The sequence below is a fragment of the Perkinsus marinus genome (genome assembly GCF_000006405.1).
Source record: "Perkinsus marinus ATCC 50983 genomic scaffold scf_1104296928640, whole genome shotgun sequence".
Classification (NCBI taxonomy): Eukaryota; Perkinsozoa; order Perkinsida; family Perkinsidae; genus Perkinsus; species Perkinsus marinus.
The window spans coordinates 163,735-181,390 of record NW_003216737.1 but is presented as its reverse complement, the minus strand read 5'-3'; the positions used below and the strand labels follow the sequence as shown (position 1 = coordinate 181,390).

General features: G+C 46.2%; 5 protein-coding genes and 3 non-coding genes across 8 annotated transcripts; 5 read left to right on the top strand and 3 right to left on the bottom strand.

Moving 5' to 3' along the window:
- Nucleotides 1–77: 77 nt before the first annotated feature.
- Pmar_PMAR007351 (conserved hypothetical protein) lies at nt 78–642 on the bottom strand (the record flags this gene model as incomplete). Its single annotated transcript, XM_002788225.1, has 4 exons — nt 78–124; nt 224–344; nt 413–499; nt 550–642. 4 exons carry the CDS (start codon nt 640–642, stop codon nt 78–80), a joined length of 348 nt encoding a protein of 115 aa, XP_002788271.1.
- Nucleotides 643–2,870: 2,228 nt separating this feature from the next.
- Pmar_PMAR007350 lies at nt 2,871–2,943 on the bottom strand. Its single transcript has one exon. It is a non-coding gene; the product is annotated as a tRNA-Arg (tRNA).
- A 554-nt stretch (nt 2,944–3,497) lies between these two features.
- On the top strand, nt 3,498–4,983 carry Pmar_PMAR007349 (hypothetical protein; the record flags this gene model as incomplete). Its single annotated transcript, XM_002788224.1, has 2 exons — nt 3,498–4,497; nt 4,967–4,983. The coding sequence occupies 2 exons, from the start codon at nt 3,498–3,500 to the stop codon at nt 4,981–4,983; spliced, it is 1,017 nt and encodes a 338-aa protein (XP_002788270.1).
- A 970-nt stretch (nt 4,984–5,953) lies between these two features.
- On the top strand, nt 5,954–6,025 carry Pmar_PMAR007348. The gene has a single exon. It is a non-coding gene; the product is annotated as a tRNA-His (tRNA).
- A 227-nt stretch (nt 6,026–6,252) lies between these two features.
- On the top strand, nt 6,253–7,723 carry Pmar_PMAR007347 (Tubulin alpha chain, putative). Its single transcript, XM_002788223.1, has one exon. It carries the CDS (start codon nt 6,302–6,304, stop codon nt 7,664–7,666), a length of 1,365 nt encoding a protein of 454 aa, XP_002788269.1. The 5' UTR covers nt 6,253–6,301; the 3' UTR covers nt 7,667–7,723.
- Nucleotides 7,724–8,932: 1,209 nt separating this feature from the next.
- On the top strand, nt 8,933–10,430 carry Pmar_PMAR007346 (translation elongation factor EF-1, subunit alpha,, putative). Its single transcript, XM_002788222.1, has one exon. The coding sequence runs from the start codon at nt 8,973–8,975 to the stop codon at nt 10,377–10,379; it is 1,407 nt and encodes a 468-aa protein (XP_002788268.1). The 5' UTR covers nt 8,933–8,972; the 3' UTR covers nt 10,380–10,430.
- Nucleotides 10,431–12,431: 2,001 nt separating this feature from the next.
- On the bottom strand, nt 12,432–13,469 carry Pmar_PMAR007345 (hypothetical protein; the record flags this gene model as incomplete). Its single annotated transcript, XM_002788221.1, has 1 exon — nt 12,432–13,469. The coding sequence occupies one exon, from the start codon at nt 13,467–13,469 to the stop codon at nt 12,432–12,434; it is 1,038 nt and encodes a 345-aa protein (XP_002788267.1).
- A 1,975-nt stretch (nt 13,470–15,444) lies between these two features.
- Nucleotides 15,445–15,516, top strand: Pmar_PMAR007344. Its single transcript has one exon. It is a non-coding gene; the product is annotated as a tRNA-His (tRNA).
- Nucleotides 15,517–17,656: the final 2,140 nt, after the last annotated feature.

Genomic DNA, 17,656 nt, shown 5'->3' with positions numbered 1-17,656 from the left:
GAGACGAGATCATGAGGATGATACTTACGCAAGGGGGAAAACAATGAGTATGACCGCCAAAACGGGCGGAATGTATCTTATCCATAGTGGTCGGGTTCGTATATGATGCTTAACAAACAAGAAACTGAAAAAGAGATGGTAGAATACCCCATCCAGGATTCGAACCGGGGACCATCAGCTTACCCATATGCAATGATAAAGCCACAAAACTGACAGTGATCACTCGGCATTCCATAACCCTTAGCAAAGGTACCTTCCGGTCTTGGCTCAGCGATGTAGTACTTTAATATGGTATTCACTATTGTTGATAATATCAACCCGACCAATAGTAGACCCCACCGAACCTGAGTAGTAACAACAATACCGCACAGGTTCAATCCTCGCATCATGCATTATTCCCCCTGCATATTACTGATTGCCGCACTAAAGTGATGGTAAAGATCGATGATATAGCAAAGATAGGTGCTAGTGATAGTAATGCTAACATCCATCCTATGACCTGATAATAAGGCGGAGCGAGGCGGCAAGTACTACTATTACTACTACTACCTTGCCGTACTCCCTAGTTGGGTAAGGTACGTAAGTTAGAGAGAATACTGCCCAATCAGGTGGTAGACAGATGACACTAGAATTGGGTGACATTAGGCATAAACACTATAACAATACACTAAGCTTATGCATTAGGTTAATACTTCAACTGTTGATAATCATTGTCATCGCTACTACTAGACATTACTACGACACTTACTAAACCGGTTCATGATCTCGAGGGCAGATTCCGAACACTTTTGAGTAACTTCTTCATGATGGCAGAATCATTCCATCACATCATGAACAGATGACCAAAAGGTATGAACAATCAGATTGTTCATACAGAATTATCCTTATGAAGTGGTATGGTACCAACCTCTCTAGGGATGATGATGTTAATTGAAATTGGCATACTACTACTTTCATTTCCCATCATGAACACCACCACAGGATCATCAACGTATCCACACTTCTTCCCCTACCAGTTGTTTTACGTCTTTCCCATCATAATGAACCCCGACCAGCAGCAGCAGAGCCAGAGAGGCAACTATCCTCAAATCCCCGTACAAACCCCGGACCTCTTCTACCATCATCTCAAGCAAGAAAGATCCCTTGATAAGCTCTTCATGACATACATCCCGAAAGGATGATGTCCTCCTTGGGTTGATTCCAAGCTTATTATAAGACCCAAACCTACTCTAATAAGACCACTCTCTTGTATTCCACCACCACCACCTTTGATGTCATTCCCGGACCCAGCACCCGAGAACAGCAGCCTTCATATATGAACTCAACAACAACATGCTCATTGACTGATGATGATGGTCTCTTCGCTGTGCGATGATGAAATCTTATGTAACCAATTAGTAGCACTGGAATCAAAAATGAAGAGGAACACTTCCAAAATAAAGTATCGCCAACTAGGAGAGGCAATAATTTCATGGCGAGTGACGGTTCAGAGCGGAATCCCCTCCTCTTCCTTCCACTTAGGCATCCCTAGTACTATACTCCAGTAGCAGCGAATGGATACCAGAGGCTACTACCAAACCCTATTGATTGGACATAGTTAAGGAGTAATCGGAAATGACACATATCCATACCCATCCGTGCATACCACACCTCCACCACATTACATAGCTATCCTCGTCGGTAGCTTCTAAAGTTCCAATCCTGCCTTAGACACTCTAGGCTTCTGCTCTCTAAAGAAGTTCTACAGAGTCGATAGAGAGATACTGAGATGAGTTGTTATCGAGAACATATACTCTAACGTTAGACCGATATCCAACAGTACCGCTACCGGGGCTCGAACCCGGGACCTACCTTGATTAGGTCATCATAGGCCGTGATGATAGTATTAATACTTCCCGCCAATCCCAGCCCTCCTGCCTACTCTCATCTATGCCCCAACCAACAGCCATAATACCATCCCGAACCATTTCAAGAAGGAGTGGTATGAAACTATCAGCCTTAACAGAAGCCTATGTCATATTCCTATGTGCTATGATAGATCAGCAACGCCTCTTATAAGAGCATTAGATATAACGCCTCTTGTAACGTTACAAATAATCCACTTAAGACATCCCTCCTTGCTCTCCTTGAACCTCACCACAGGGGGCAGGGACATCCTTCATCAGTAACTAGTACCATAACTGGTGACAATATCAATAGCTACATGAACTTTACGCCCTAGAACGCATCTATTTCATTATTACATTCCAAGATCAGCTTCCTCCCGAGCAAAGGCAGGTAGAAAGTCCGACTCCTCAGTGTATCGTACTGCTCCGAAAGCAAAAGGTGTCTCCCTCGGGCTTCACTCTTCATTGAAAGACTCTTGCCGCATTAGTAACGTCATTCCTAGTCACAGCAACTACTTGATCACAGGCCTCACGACATAATACGCCAGTAGCTCAACAGGCTACAACGGCAACGCTAGAATTCAAAGACACTCAAAATAATACACAATCGATTTTTCTAGAAATTTTTGTTACAGAAGTGCAATCCATATAAGTAATATGACATAACGAAGACGTCGCCTGCAGCGTGGGCTGCATGACGCTGCGCACATCGGACCTGCGAAGTTCTTGCGAACGAACCTTACCTTCCGAAAATAGATGCCGTGAACACTAGAGCGGCCGGAGACGCCATTTCATCCTAATTCTCCGATCCATACAAATTGTATGATACAACGAATTGATGACAGGAGGCAGGGGCTGCTCTGACCTCTGATATCGGTGTTGTAGTAGTAGCACCTATTATTCAAATAATCAACAATGTAATAATAATCTGTCACGAATATTATATAGAGATTCAATTTTGCACTCAAAACGACAGACAAGAATTACCCTACCCGGGGATCGAACCCGGAATCTCCACCTTAGGAGGGTGGCGCCTTATCCATTGGGCCAGCAGGGCGATTAGGATTTGTGTTGCGAAGGGAGATGTACATAGCGGATCTCAAGCTTTCCAACCCATTCTTTAGCCATAATACGTAATGGTTTCTCAGCTGTTGTGATGCTTTGTGTCGCATCCCATCATAGACTCTAGTATCCCGATCTTTCTCGTTCGTAGTCTTATAATGCAATAATAATCGCTAAACCTGCCGTCGACGGTTGCAAGCTATGGCCTAGCCTAAGTGGGACTCGTCCCCTAGAGGGAGTGAGGTAGACATCAACAATCCTTATTACTCAGCGTGAATGATATTCAAAACGATTAGATGACTGAAGAGCCCTTAGACCGCACCAATAATTCCAATGTGAAACATGAACACCTTCTATCTCGAGAGGAACACCTTGATTTCTGCGAGCTATCACCTCCCAGCTAGCGCTAGTTTATCAAGGATTCCTGTGACATTTTTTACTGTTTGGGTCTGCGTGAGAATGATCATTCCCCTTCGGGTACGTGTGAATTGAATAGGTATTCGTGTGGTACTATTATCATCAGTTATTGCATTGTTTATTGCCAGTTCCATGGCCATTTCTTACACACAACAAAGGACGAATGTCCCTGCATCAGTAGCGCAGCTATCGTCATCCCTCGGCCGCTCTAATGAGCCGGCGTATGTGGAAGGCATGGTACCACCATCCTCTGATCTACTTGTTCGATTATGGTCTGTGATCCAACGCTTGGAAGATGAGGTTGATGTTGAGCGTGAGAGGAATCGTACTCTTACTACTCAAGTGGACAGTCTAACAGATCATCTTGCTACCTCCAACACTTTGCTTGCCACTCTTAGTGGTATGTCTACTACCTCAGGTCTGGCTGGTGCTCCCCCTACAGCGTTTCCTTCGACTGTTGATTCTAACGTCCCCGTTGTAGCACTATCTGGGGAGGCTTCTTCGACTGATAGCTGGAAGCAGCGACAACATCTACTATCGTCTCCTCCTTCTACGGCTATCGGGACTACTTTCCCTGACCATGGTGTGCCCTTATGGCATGTATTGAGATCACTGAGTAACATTGATGAGAAGAGAGTCTTCACTGTGCGTAAGATTCAAAAGCTGGGCTTCGAGTCCCCTCCTAAGCTGAGAGAGTATTTCTCATTATGGGGACGGGTAACTAACATAATGGTATTGCATCGACAAGCTCGAACGACCTCCTCTTCTTCTAGTGGTGATATGAGTAACGACAAGAACGTCCGAGTGAGGCCACCGAGTGTCGGCTTTGTGGTGATGGAGGATCCAGAGGTTGTCACTAGAATCCTAGCTACTCCCCAGCATACTATATGTGGTCATTCCTGCGAGGTGCAGGTCTTTGAAAGGAAACATAGACATGCTACCAATTGTGAATCGTTATTGTCGGAGACTAGTTCGGTGTCCTCCCCAGCCAGGTTCCTTGGTACGAACATGAACGTCATCAAGGGGGAGGAACTGCCCGATCTGAGGAGTGGTTCTATGAGGATGGTAGGGAAGGAGTATAAGAAGGAACACTCGTATGCCTCTGGCGCTGCTAGTGGGGCTTATGATACAGGTTATGATACCACACGTTCGCTACTTCCTACTACTATTACCAGTAGATGTTTTACAACATGCTCTCTAGATCCCGTACCCAGTAGCAATAAATTCTTATCGTGATTATGGTATTGCTTGTTAAGCTCGAAAGATGATGTTTTATACATCTAACACTAATGAATGATGCATTTCTATTACCTTTATAGTACAGGTTGCGACACTACTCTGAGGGTTCTTATTGTACCCCGTGGAATATAGGGTTTCAAGATCATCAGTAGTAATAACAACCATAGTAATTTTCTATTATCAGTACTACTACTACTACTACTACTATGTCATAAACCGTTCTTGATGGTATATCCCGTGGTTGTTGTTCCCGTTTATATTACTATTACGATGATAGTACTAGTATTATCATATTAATAGTTGCAGCGCCGTTCATGTTGGTGTGATGGTGATAGTTGTTAAGCTGTTTTTAGGCTTATCAGGACTTCCTGTTCCATAGTTCTATCATATCCATTCGTGCTCCCCGTTATCTGCACTCACACCACGACCTGTTGTGATTTTATTATACTTTTTATTCCTTGGGATGAGGTCCATAACAACAATACGCTCAATGATATCGCTAGTTGTAATGGCGTTGTTGACTTGTATAGTAGTGGTAGTAGCAGTACTAGAACACTGTTGCTCTCCACCATTACGGCAGCAGCCCCATACCACTGCTCGAGTTTCTCGATAATTGCTATATTCTTGTGTTGTGACAGCGAACATTGATTGCTATATTCATATATACCATCGTGCTAACGTGATTGTAGGATTCTCAAGGCACATATTGAGGAGAAGTGAGGTGCTAACAGAGGAGCTACCATGCCAATGCTTAGTAGCTCCATGACGTATCATGAATCCCACTAGGGCGTGTGGTAATCAACACTTTGCTGCTGTTGATGATGGGCCCAATTTGCTTGACAATAGATATGCTATAGTTGGTATGTATCCGGCGAGGAGTTGCCAATGTACACCTGGTCTGCAGGCTCACGGAGCCACGTATTCGTTCTGGACGAGTAGTATAATGAGAAGCATTCTAGGCTGGATGCCACCCGTCCTTGGAAGCGGGAAGTTTGAATCATAATACTGATACGGTAACACAGCTTACGCCTTGAAGTGTGCACCATTGAGGGAGACTGATTCCTTTTGCAGTTCACCTGTCTCATCATCTACAACTACATTCAGCGTCATTCACAAGGCACTAGTTTTCAGCTTCACCGTGTTCTCACAACTGTACTCCGGAACAGCTTGACGCGGCATAACATCCCAGGTGCCAGGTCTTGAAGTTTTATCACCAGAAGTGGCGTCGAAAAGTTGAAGGTCATCTGACTGTGATCTCTCATGATCTACATAATCGGAAACTGGTTAATTCGATGAAGAATCTTCGCTGTGCGTAATGTCGCAGGTGATCATATTATTCTGATTTCGCAGTCGCTATCGTCTAGTGGTTAGGACGTCACGTTGTGGCCGTGACAACCCCGGTTCAAATCCGGGTAGTGACTTCTTAATTGTCAATACGCGAGTGACGTCATATTCAAAGACGGTGTTACTCATCACCCTATGCCCTCATCATCGAGGCATCCGTGAAGTAAGCACTCGTTTGCGCCCCACAGAAATGATTCCAGACATTTGACTGTACGTACATTGACATTTAGAATATCGCTCGCCATAAATTGATCGGTGGATGAAACGGCTGGGCAGCTTGGTGCCCTACTTAACTGTAGTGATTCTCGTCCTTCACTTAGAACTTAACACACAGCGAGACGTACATTGTAACAATGCGTGAGATCATCTGCATTAACGTCGGGCAAGGTGGTATTCAAGTCGGTAACGCCTGTTGGGAGCTCTTCTGCCTGGAGCATGGTATCGGCCCTGATGGCACTATGGCTACAGACAAGTCCTTCAACGGTGATGATGCTTCTAGTACTTTCTTCTCCGAGACTGGTGCCGGTAAGTTTGTTCCAAGGTGTGTCTTCATCGACTTGGAGCCCAACGTTGTCGATGAGATTCGTACCGGTACCTATCGTCAGCTCTTCCACCCTGAGCAGCTAATCACCGGTAAGGAGGATGCGGCCAATAACTTTGCTCGAGGGCATTATACTATTGGTAAAGAGATAGTCGATCTATGCTTGGATCGCATTCGCAAGTTGGCTGATAACTGCACTGGTCTGCAAGGCTTCTTGGTATTCAATGCTTGTGGGGGTGGCACTGGCTCTGGTTTGGGTTGCCTCATTCTTGAACGATTAAGTGTCGACTATGGTAAGAAATCAAAGTTGTCATTCACCATCTGGCCCTGCCCTCAAGTATCTACTGCCGTTGTTGAACCGTATAACACAGTTCTTTGTGTCCACTCTCTGCTCGAACACACTGATGTGACCTGCCAGATGGATAATGAAGCTCTGTATGATATATGTCGTCGCAATCTTGACATTGAGAGGCCGACCTACACTAACCTCAATAGACTCATTGCTCAGTGTATAAGTTCTCTGACGGCGTCCCTTCGTTTCGATGGGGCTCTCAATGTCGACGTTACAGAGTTCCAGACCAACTTGGTACCTTACCCCCGAATCCACTTCATGCTGAGCTCCTATGCTCCTATTGTCTCTGCTGAGAAGGCTTACCATGAGCAACTGTCGGTCGCTGAGATCACCAACTCAGTCTTTGAGCCGTCTTCAATGATGGTAAAATGTGATCCTCGTCACGGCAAGTACATGGCCTGCTGTTTGATGTATCGTGGCGATGTCGTTCCGAAGGATGTCAATGCTGCTGTTGCCACTATTAAGACTAAAAGAACGATCCAATTCGTTGATTGGTCACCGACAGGTTTCAAGTGCGGTATCAACTATCAGCCTCCTACGGCGGTTCCTGGTGGGGATCTGGCCAAGGTTATGCGTGCGGTTTGTATGATATCTAATTCAACTGCCGTTGCGGAGGTCTTCTCTCGAATTGACCATAAGTTCGATTTGATGTACGCCAAGCGTGCCTTCGTGCACTGGTATGTGGGCGAGGGCATGGAGGAAGGGGAATTCTCGGAGGCTAGAGAGGACTTGGCTGCTCTTGAGAAGGATTATGAAGAAGTCGGTATCGAGACGGCCGAAGATGATTATTATGATGAGGAGGGAGGATATGGGGATGAATTCTAAATGTTAATCTTTGCATGCTTAATAACTCATTGAAAAGCTTCCAGCTTCTTGATCATCCACATTACCTTCGTTTGTTCAATTCATAGTTATCGGAAGGGCTCATTTTTCTGTGGTTAGCGAAGTTTTCGATATGCGGGAGTTACGTCCGGGCTGGTCAGTGCGACTATTGGATCGATGCCAAGTTGTATGGGGTTATTTCTCTCGAGCATGGTGGCATCGGCTCTTCTGAGTCGGGGGTAGGATAGATATCCGAAGTATTGACACGTACCATGGTCATTGTGACTCGCAGCTTGAGCCCATCGATGTGTATTAAAAAGGAGGCAACCGACGGAACGTTATGTGTCGTCTTTTTGGACATCGTCACCGCCACTTGCGGCTCGTATCGAGCTCATCTTCTATTATCAAGGAAATCCTGAGGTCCTCAAGATGGTTGTGACATTCTTCGGTAATGTACTGTATTGCAGGAGATGCTCAAACGTGTCGCTGAGCCTCCACTGCAGATTTCCGGCGTGAGGCGTTCCTTCAGTAACCGCGAATAAGGGCATGGGAGAGATGGAGTTCATTGAGACCGGGTTGAAGGTGAACGATTTAGTTTCCGAATATCAGCAATATCAAAACGTTACTATCATCGGTCGGTATTTCGATATCGCTATCGTAGCAATTGATCACTTACTAAATGTTTGTGACTCGTTCGACGATGATTATATCGGTGAAAGTATTATTTTATGTCGAGTTGTTTAGTGGGAGTAGACGATAGCCTCTCATCGGCTCAGCGGATGTCACAAGATTAACCCACATTGCTGATCCTGATAAGGATCGCTGATCCTGATAAGGATCGCTGATCCTGATAAGGATCGTATCGTGTTTACTATCCGAAAGGACCGAGATTCAATGCCATCTCACTTATCTTGATCGTGAACCAGCGGCCATCCTCCCACCGCTACCTGCTCATACCTGACGCTCTACTTCGAGCCAACTCGACCGTTACCAGCATCCCTGTAAACCAGTGAGTTGCTGTCCAAATGTCTGGACTCCCTAAAATCCTCAAAGCCATATATCGCTCTCTCGGAAGTAGTCCCCAGTATACTCACGATATCCGATGCAGATATGCTCACCAAGGGCATGGTAGGTCCATATCTTGATCCCGCTTTTGCCAGCCTCACGTTTGGGCATGGTCGTTCTCAAAGTGCGCTCAGAAATCGATCATCTGTGTAAATCTTGCTCGCCCATAGCTTTTGGTGGAAACTCTTGATGTATCCGATAAACACCCAAGCCTTTACAAGCTCCTCCTAGTTGGACTCACACTATGGCTGGTGAAAAGACCCACATGTCGATTGTGATCTGTGGTCACGTCGATTCTGGCAAGTCTACGACTACTGGTCGCCTTCTGTTCGAGCTTGGTGGTGTTTCCGAGAGAGAGATCGAGAAACTGAAGCAAGAGGCTGACCGCCTCGGCAAGTCTTCATTCGCCTTCGCTTTCTACATGGACCGCCAGAAGGAGGAACGTGAAAGAGGTGTCACTATTGCCTGCACTACTAAGGAGTTCTTTACTGATTCGTGGCACTACACTGTTATTGATGCTCCTGGTCATAGAGATTTTATCAAGAACATGATTACCGGTGCCTCCCAGGCCGATGTGGCTCTCCTCATGGTCCCTGCTGATGGTAACTTTGGTACCTCTATCGCCAAGGGCAACCACAAGGCTGGTGAAATCCAAGGTCAAACTCGTCAGCATGCTCGTCTGATCAACTTGCTCGGTGTTAAGCAACTCGTGGTGGGTGTCAACAAGATGGACTCTGACGTTGCCGGATACAAACAGGCCCGTTACGAGGAGATCCGCGATGAGATGAAGAACATGCTTGGCCGTGTTGGTTGGAAGAAGGACTTCATTGAGAAGTGTGTCCCAGTGATTCCAATCTCTGGATGGGTTGGTGACAACTTGATCAAGAAGTCCACTAAGATGGACTGGTGGAAGGGTGTTGATGTTGTACGTGAGCCTGCCTCCAAGGATGTTATCCACATCGATACTTTGTACGATGCTCTAGAGAAATTCGCCACTGTTCCTAAACGTGTCACTGATGCTCCTATGAGAATGCCCGTGTCTGGTATCTACAAGATCAAGGGTGTTGGTGATGTGATCACTGGACGCATTGAGCAAGGGATTGTCAAGCCCAACGAGGATGTTATCTTCTTGCCCACTCACACGCCTGCCACTCCCTGCTCTGGCAAGGTCTTCACCATCGAGATGCATCATAAGCGTCACGAGCAAGCTCTCCCCGGTGATAATGTTGGTCTCAACGTCAAGGGTCTGATCAAGGATAACATGCCACGTGTTGGTGACGTTATGATCTATAAGAAGGATACCACCTTGAAGCACGTCCAGTCTTTTACCGCTCAGATTCAGGTCTTGGACATCCCTGGTGAAATCAAGGTTGGCTATTCTCCCATTGCTTTCGTCCGTACTGGTCGTTCCGCTTGCAAGCTCGCTAAGATCAATTGGAAAGTCGGTAAAGAGACTGGTGGTAAGAAAATGGAAGAACCCCACTCCCTCAAGTCCAATGAGATGGCTGAAGTTGTTTTTGAGCCCATTCAGCCTCTTGTGGTGGATTCCTATAAGAACTGTGAAGGTCTCTCTCGTGTTGCTCTGATGGAGGGTAACGGAGTTGCTATGCTTGGTAAATGTACCTCAACGGTCTCTAAGACGGTGAAGTAGATGTCGGTTGATGTAGAAACTATTTGGTCTTTCTGGCCGATGAGTTTTTTGAATCCCGGATTTGATGAGGATATCGTATTGGTTTCCAGTTGCCTTTTGTCGGGTTCTGGTAGTCTTGAGTACCAGTACCGGTAGTATCTGAGTATTGATATGATGACATCGGCATTTCAGAGGTGACGTGTTGTTGCGGTTGAACCCCCGCAAGCCTCGTCATCACTATGAAGCTATTGCCGCAAACGTCTGATCAGTATATGGGATGAGATGATGATTACGAGCGCGCGTGACCTGAGCCTCTCCAAAGAGATGGCGTGAAGACTGCTCTCTATAACTGATCATTTTAATAAGCTAACCGATGACGACATCAGATATTGTTGTTCATTGAAAATTGTGGGTGAAATTAACTTTGAAGGAACAATCGATATGATGATTACGAGCGCGCGTGAACCAACAGCTACCAGCTGTTTGAAGAATGCTCTCTTGAGACTGATCGAACAACTCTCACATTATTGACATCATGTCACAGACAGCTTTCGGGCTGTTCTCGCTTGTCCATCTGGTTTTGGTAGGGGCACAAGGTGCAACATTTCCATCTGTCATTGCTATTGAGGTACTGTTTATGCTAACTCCTGATCACCTCTCTTAAAACTCACCATATATGCACCACGAACTGGATGATCTGTTTTCTGTGGGCAGCAACGGGTAATGCGGTATTGTTGATTCCCGTATTGTAAATTCCATCGTGTGACGATGAAAAAAGACATTCGGATACAATAAAAGAAGTTCCGCTCGAATCATCTATTGAAGGGCCACAGTCTAGTAACACAAGTTACGATTTGCGACCTTACTACATACAGAGTTGAGAATCGGGGTAAGATTGGAACTGGAAGCGGAAGTGTAGAAGACTTATTCTTTCACTCCGGTGCACACTGGGTGTCTTATCGAACAACAGGTGACGAAGTAATCTTCTCGACACTCAATCACTCGTTGGCGACGTCATCAGATCTTCGTTCCCAGGAGACAGGAACTTGAGAAATTGTTGCCGGTTTGCGGCTAATTATTAGCCGCTCCAGAAATGAGCATTTGGAGAGTGAGATCATACTAACCACTCATATGATGTCGCTCTCCAAATGCTCAATTCTACAGTAATTTCGGCTCAGATAATTCGCGAGTCGACACCGAAAAAGAACGTTCCTATTTGTAGCTCGTACTACGAGCCTCATAGGTACACGGTCCATACCAGACATAACATCGCGGCAATAGACTCCATTAACCATTGATCCACTAGTAGAGGACAACCCACTGACAGTGGGCCACTGTGCGTTAGAAGCCATCGATGCGCGCCGAAACACACAAACACTATTAGTCGTGCATTTCCATACGTGGTTGAAAAACACGAACCGTGGTTTTGGACCACCAAATCGCTCTCAAGCCATGCTCGTCCACCACACTGCGTATCGGTCCGCTATCTTGAGTTAGGATCCACTCCTATTATGGTACGAGCTCACATTGTCGGGCTATTCCCTTTCTCGTCGTGTCATTCCTCAGGTTAATGATTGTCGACACTCATCGTTCTTCTGCTTCAGCTAGATCGCTAGCTCGCATAACATCCTACTATCCTCGCCAATCTTCAGATAAGCCCGGAATCCCTATAATATGTACTCGAGATGGCTCAGATCTACCATGCGGATTCATCGTTCCCCGCCGGCAGCGCGGCTGCCCGCATCCCCGGTCAATGGTACGAACCCTAGTGCTCGCTTCACCTGGCGCCCAGCATACGTACCGTTTTCGTCCTGCTCGCGATTACTATCTATTTGTGACAAGAGTTTTATCAGTCACTAACTCAAGGCTGAATGGAGTTGAACTGTTGAAGTCGAAAAAAAAGCAGATTATGTCGTTGTGGTTATTGGCGGCAATAGTTCGAACGGGACGGTCCTGAGGACCCGATCCTCTCCTTTCACTACTGGACACCCATACGTCAATGTGAATGATAAAAAGCTGGACTACTCGGTTGGAAAGACTCACGAAGATGTTGAATGGACCAATTGTTGTAACTCATCCTTGGGCGCGACACTTCTGCGAGGCGAGTCGGTACTCCGAAACACATCGTGTGAGTCCGAGCATATCCCAAGTTTCGCTACCGTAAAAGCACATAACCCAGTCGAAGGAGTCGAGCATGATATGAGTGCCACCCGCTTCGAAAAAATGGGCGAATGGATACTTGTATGATTCGATGTAATCGATCGCCCCAGTGAGCTGATTGTAAGCATACAAAATACCACCTTTAGGATCATCAGAACGGTTACTGTAATAAGCACACATCGATGTTTGACTGCAGCTAGGCGGATCATGGCAGTTACCTACGGCCATGTAAGTGATATTGGCCTTATAATTGGAATAGTTATCCTTAGTACAGTTGGGACAAGACGCGAGGAAGAAGACCATAATAGAGTGATCCAGATATGAGTCGTAGTTCCCGATGCCTCTAACAGTAACATGATCCGCCCTGTACATGACTTCGTCCACCAATTGAGCATCATGGTTGTTGAAGTTTATCATCACATCAATCGCTAGGTTAAAAGGGTGCATCCATGAGTCGGCCTTCAGGGTATCGGCAGCATCGAAAATCTTATTCCAGGTATTATGATCATGAAGCTCAACATTGAAACTGATACCGAGCCGGCCCATCTCGGGCAGTCCGTAGTTGTAGATGAACTCTTTGAAGACACGAACGAAAGCAGGAGCCCACTTTTCATCATCACCGTTGCCACCAGAGTAGAACAGATACAACCTCGCAGAGTTATCGCTAAGCATACGGAAGTTGACAATGAACTTGGCTAAAAGGTCAGGACGGAAGATTTCTCCTTCGTGGGAGGCATCGGTCACATTAAGATACACATCACCGCGATTGTACTTCCTCGCTCCATCAGTCCGAAAGAATCTGATGAAGGTATCCTCCGGGTCTGCCCAGATGTGCTGTCGCTCTACATATGTACCCATAGGCCGATAAGACATCGAATCAACCCTCACGTTATTTTGGACCGCTATACTGATGCATGTGGTCAGGGCGACGATAACAAGGGTGTAGCCCATTGGATCTCTCGATTCACTGAACTTGAATACTCCCGAGAAGTGAGATGCACCACAGATTGGGTCTACTCTTAGAGTGACCCTTCGTGAGTACGCGAGTACGTGATCGCGTGAGTACGTGAGCGCATGAGTGCGTGCGGGCGTGACGAATTACTTAGCGATAACTATGCCATAGTGACTATGGCCTCAGGAGAGGAGAAAACTATAAATATATTTATCCGCATTGAGGAATACACAGAACAATACAAAACATAGACCATATTCGTCGGTAAAGCGAATCCCGAGTAATAATGGTGCCCCAATGGCGCTGCGGCGGGGCGTCGCCCTCGCGCCACGTACTTCAGAATAAGCTTGAGGAAGACTATCGCTCGCATTGGGCGACGTCTCCGCAGGACCAAGTCCTTCATCATGGCTTCTGTGGGTTTCAGAGGGTTACATGGTCATTCAGCGTCAAGTGAGTGGTTATACCTTTTATCTTCTCTTCTTATTTGCTTGCAGTACCTCGTCAGTGACGTGAACGTGTTTAATGAGAGATTGGTGAAGGATCACATGTGTTCAGACGCGAAAAGGGCCCAACGTACTGCTCGAAGATGAGTTTCGAGAGTACGATGCAGACGTAACCTCGAGGTTCATATCCGTCTGAGACTAGTCAAGAGCAGGAGTAGCTAGTAGGGCCGCTTATTCGCACGCAACGGCAAGGGAGTTATCATAGGCTCTTGGGAGTGATAGCAATACCTGAGTGGGGTGGCATCTATGCTTGTCCTCACGAGAGGATGATAGCCTTTTATTGATGGATGGAATTGACAGGCTAGACTTCAATGTGACGACACTGAATGTGTCACTAAGAGCAGTCTGAGGGTGTGGGATCTTTCAATGACAAGAACCCTTCGGGTGAGGTCAAGACAGTTGTATCCGGAGAAGAATTCGGGGAGTTGGAAATGGAATGGTATCACTTGTAAACCTGAAGCACCTACCGCCAGCTCTCGGCGATGATTGGTCTGTTGGTCAATGCCCTAGTGTGTTTAGGATTGGAGTCTACATGTGCTCATAAGTGTCTTGCTTCTTCCTTCTCGCTTTCCACTGTAAGCTCACTGGCTATCTGGTATTCAGCTAGTCAGAGAGCTAGCCGTACCGAATTGTCAATTCAGAAGGGATATTCCTAATTCTTCAGCTTTGCCCTACAGATGAACAAAGTTCCATAGACTCTGCCGCCGCGCGTTCCATGATCCACGGAGTTGCGATTATAGGCTACGATTCGTAGCGCCGCTCGAAATTCAAATCGATATTCCTTGAGTTTCAATGGCTAGAAATTCCAGTCTGCAACAAGGTGTGAACGAAGAGATGGGCAGAGGTGGACAGGAGTGTCCCCGCCGCCCACTGCCTAAAACCAGATTGCCCACTCTTCTCTAGCGTATCGCTCCCTCCACCCTCAACTTCAGATCGCAGTTTAATTATATAAAGATCGTCTATTTTCCCACTCCAGCAAAAAATATATATATCACTGATGATATACCGAGTCAGAATATTGCTTGAATAATAGCTTCACTAGCTTGAATCGTGCGGTGCATCTCATCATTCAGCTATTGTGGAGCTCATTTAGATTATGTGTCATCCTTTGTTGGCGTTCAGCTCGTTCAAATGCTGCTTCTGCTATGCGGATATCGACTCGTGGAGTGTTATATTTCAGACCTTGGGGCTGAGTCACATGATATTTTGTTGTTCAGAATCAAAATCAGTGCCAAAGTCACGAGCCCAGGCAAGCAAATAAGCACACTTAGTGAGGGTGATAGCAGCTTCGAAAAGGCCCACTAGAAACCTGGTTAGTGATGGTTTTTGGGTTTCAGTCATCCCAACGGCTCTCCCATTCTGGGCCATTACGATGAAAGGAGTACCGTGAGGAAAATCTATTAATCAGTCAGCGATATCGAAAGGTTAATGGATTGCTGTGGTCGACCTGCCCTCGACATGTGACATTGAAGTCGCTATCGTCTAGTGGTTAGGACGTCACGTTGTGGCCGTGACAACCCCGGTTCAAATCCGGGTAGTGACTTTTCAGCCCAGCAGGTGAGCCTCTTCGCAATCAATGAGCTTAGGTTCTTAACATGTAACAACGCTTACGTTTATTGATCAACGAATAAAATCGACAACTCTCATCGTTATGCCTGTCAAACATTAGCTAATAGCTGACTCTTCTTTTTCCAGTTCCATGAAAGCCGTGATGATAACGCTTGGGTACTCCTCGAATAAGAAAGTCTACGAATGGGGGTTTCATTATGGGACCCTTCCTGAGAGAATCTAGAGAGTGTGACTCATACTCCCACTAATGGTTCATTCCCGTAGCATCTGGACGAGCAGCACAAAGCAGCACGTCAGTTCGCGCCGCTGCGTCAAATGAACTTACTATCCAATATTTCTATGTCAAACTGTTCTCGAATGACACATCCAATCCTACAGACGTGCATCCCCGATTCATAGTCGTTGATCGCGCGCTAAACATTCACCAACAGACAGAGTTGCATGACAAGAGGATAGTAAATCCGTGGACGCTTTGGACACCTCGGGGATTGTGATGAATACCGCACAGATCGGGGAACGGGAAACGATCAAGTGTTATGCGGGGGCGAGAGAAAATCGCCGCTTCTAACGCTCGAAGGTTCAATTCCGAACCGAACCCTGCTATGCACGACTGGCACATTATGAGGATTTCCATAATCACTTTGGTCTATCTGCACGCCACGCTAAAGGAAAGGATCGCCTTGGCCACTCTGGGTAAAGCAAACCTCACTTTCGCGCAAGCCGAGGCCGGATCGCAGTACATGGGGAAGCTGATAGAAAAGCCGGCTTGCGTGGCGACGAGTCCCGATCTCCCATCAGGACGCGTGAGGATCTCCCACAGGATAGTGTAGTGGTGGAGGATTCCTCTCAGAACGTTACGGGTTATGTGGCATACAGGATCTTCGAGAGTAGCGGAGTCGTGTAAGTTGATTGGGAGCAAACTTCTCAACAAAGGGAGTCTCCAGGTATTCCGGTTATGATGAAGAAGCATTTGAAGTCCTAGATAACGAGGCCCAGATAGATGACTTTCGTATGATTCCGTCATTGCGAAGCCAATTACCAGCTTTACTTGAACTTTGTCGTGAACATGTAAGCATCTTTTTTCTATTTGTATTTGAAATTGACACTTATAGATCCTCGCAAGTGATAAGAAGATTGGAAGGATTCGCATCTTTGCTTCAGCCGAGGAAGAAGAGGTTATCAAAGACGCTGGATTCGAGTTCGTTACGAGTAGGTTTTGTCTTCTAGGGCTTCCTAATAATTCCCTCGAACTGCTTAGGAAATCGTGCACTAGAAAATGCCGTGTACCAGTACGTTCGTGCTCCTCATCGTGAACCTGACCATTATCATGAGGCCAGGCCAAAGAAACCACGCGGATTCCTGAAGAAGCTGTCAACAGGGTTTTCGGGGTCGAAGGGGAAATGACCTTCTCTCGCCAATGACGAGAGAAGGGTAAATGACACACCTTTAGATGATGACTCGATAATCACATGGATGAGGGCTGTTTGGTGTTACCTTTTTCTAATGGTTGCGTGAGTACAAGTCAGTGAATCTCATTTAGTTTTCTGTATAAATTTCGTGCGGAATTGAATACTGAGGATAACAGCTGTCGTTCCCTCCCCCACAATGAGAAGATTCTCATGGGAAAAAAGGGAACATGTTCGTTCCAGTGGCCCCGGAAGTGGCTTGAAATAGATGGAGGGAATTGACAAAAAAAGGACTATGAACCAAGGTGAATCAAGTATCGTTCAATGAATGATATACACTTGTCACGATTCACTGAGAAATATTCGAGACACGAAGCTGGGTTTGAGAGCGTTATCATGGCGATCCGTATAACCGTTCGGGTAGTCCAATAAACCGATCACGAGCTTGACCATTTATTTCTGAGTTGTCAAAACGTGAAACTCCGTGCTAATTCACTCCGGCAAAGACCGATTCCAGGATCTAATTGCCTCGATTAGCTCATCAAAGGCTCTTTGTTGTTGCTACCTCTTCCTCGCGTCGTTAATGTTCGGTTCCTCTCGTACAGACTTAGAAGCCAGTAATGCTCAACACTCAAGAACAGTAGTGCAGAATGTATCCTATCTTCGCACTAACGTACGCAAGCACGAGAGATATATCTGCACGCATGT

What these genes read in the sequence shown, in the direction of transcription:
- Pmar_PMAR007347 (XM_002788223.1), top strand. Translation starts at nt 6,302, where the DNA reads ATGCGTGAGATCATCTGCATTAACGTCGGGCAAGGTGGTATTCAAGTC.
- Pmar_PMAR007346 (XM_002788222.1), top strand. Translation starts at nt 8,973, where the DNA reads ATGGCTGGTGAAAAGACCCACATGTCGATTGTGATCTGTGGTCACGTC.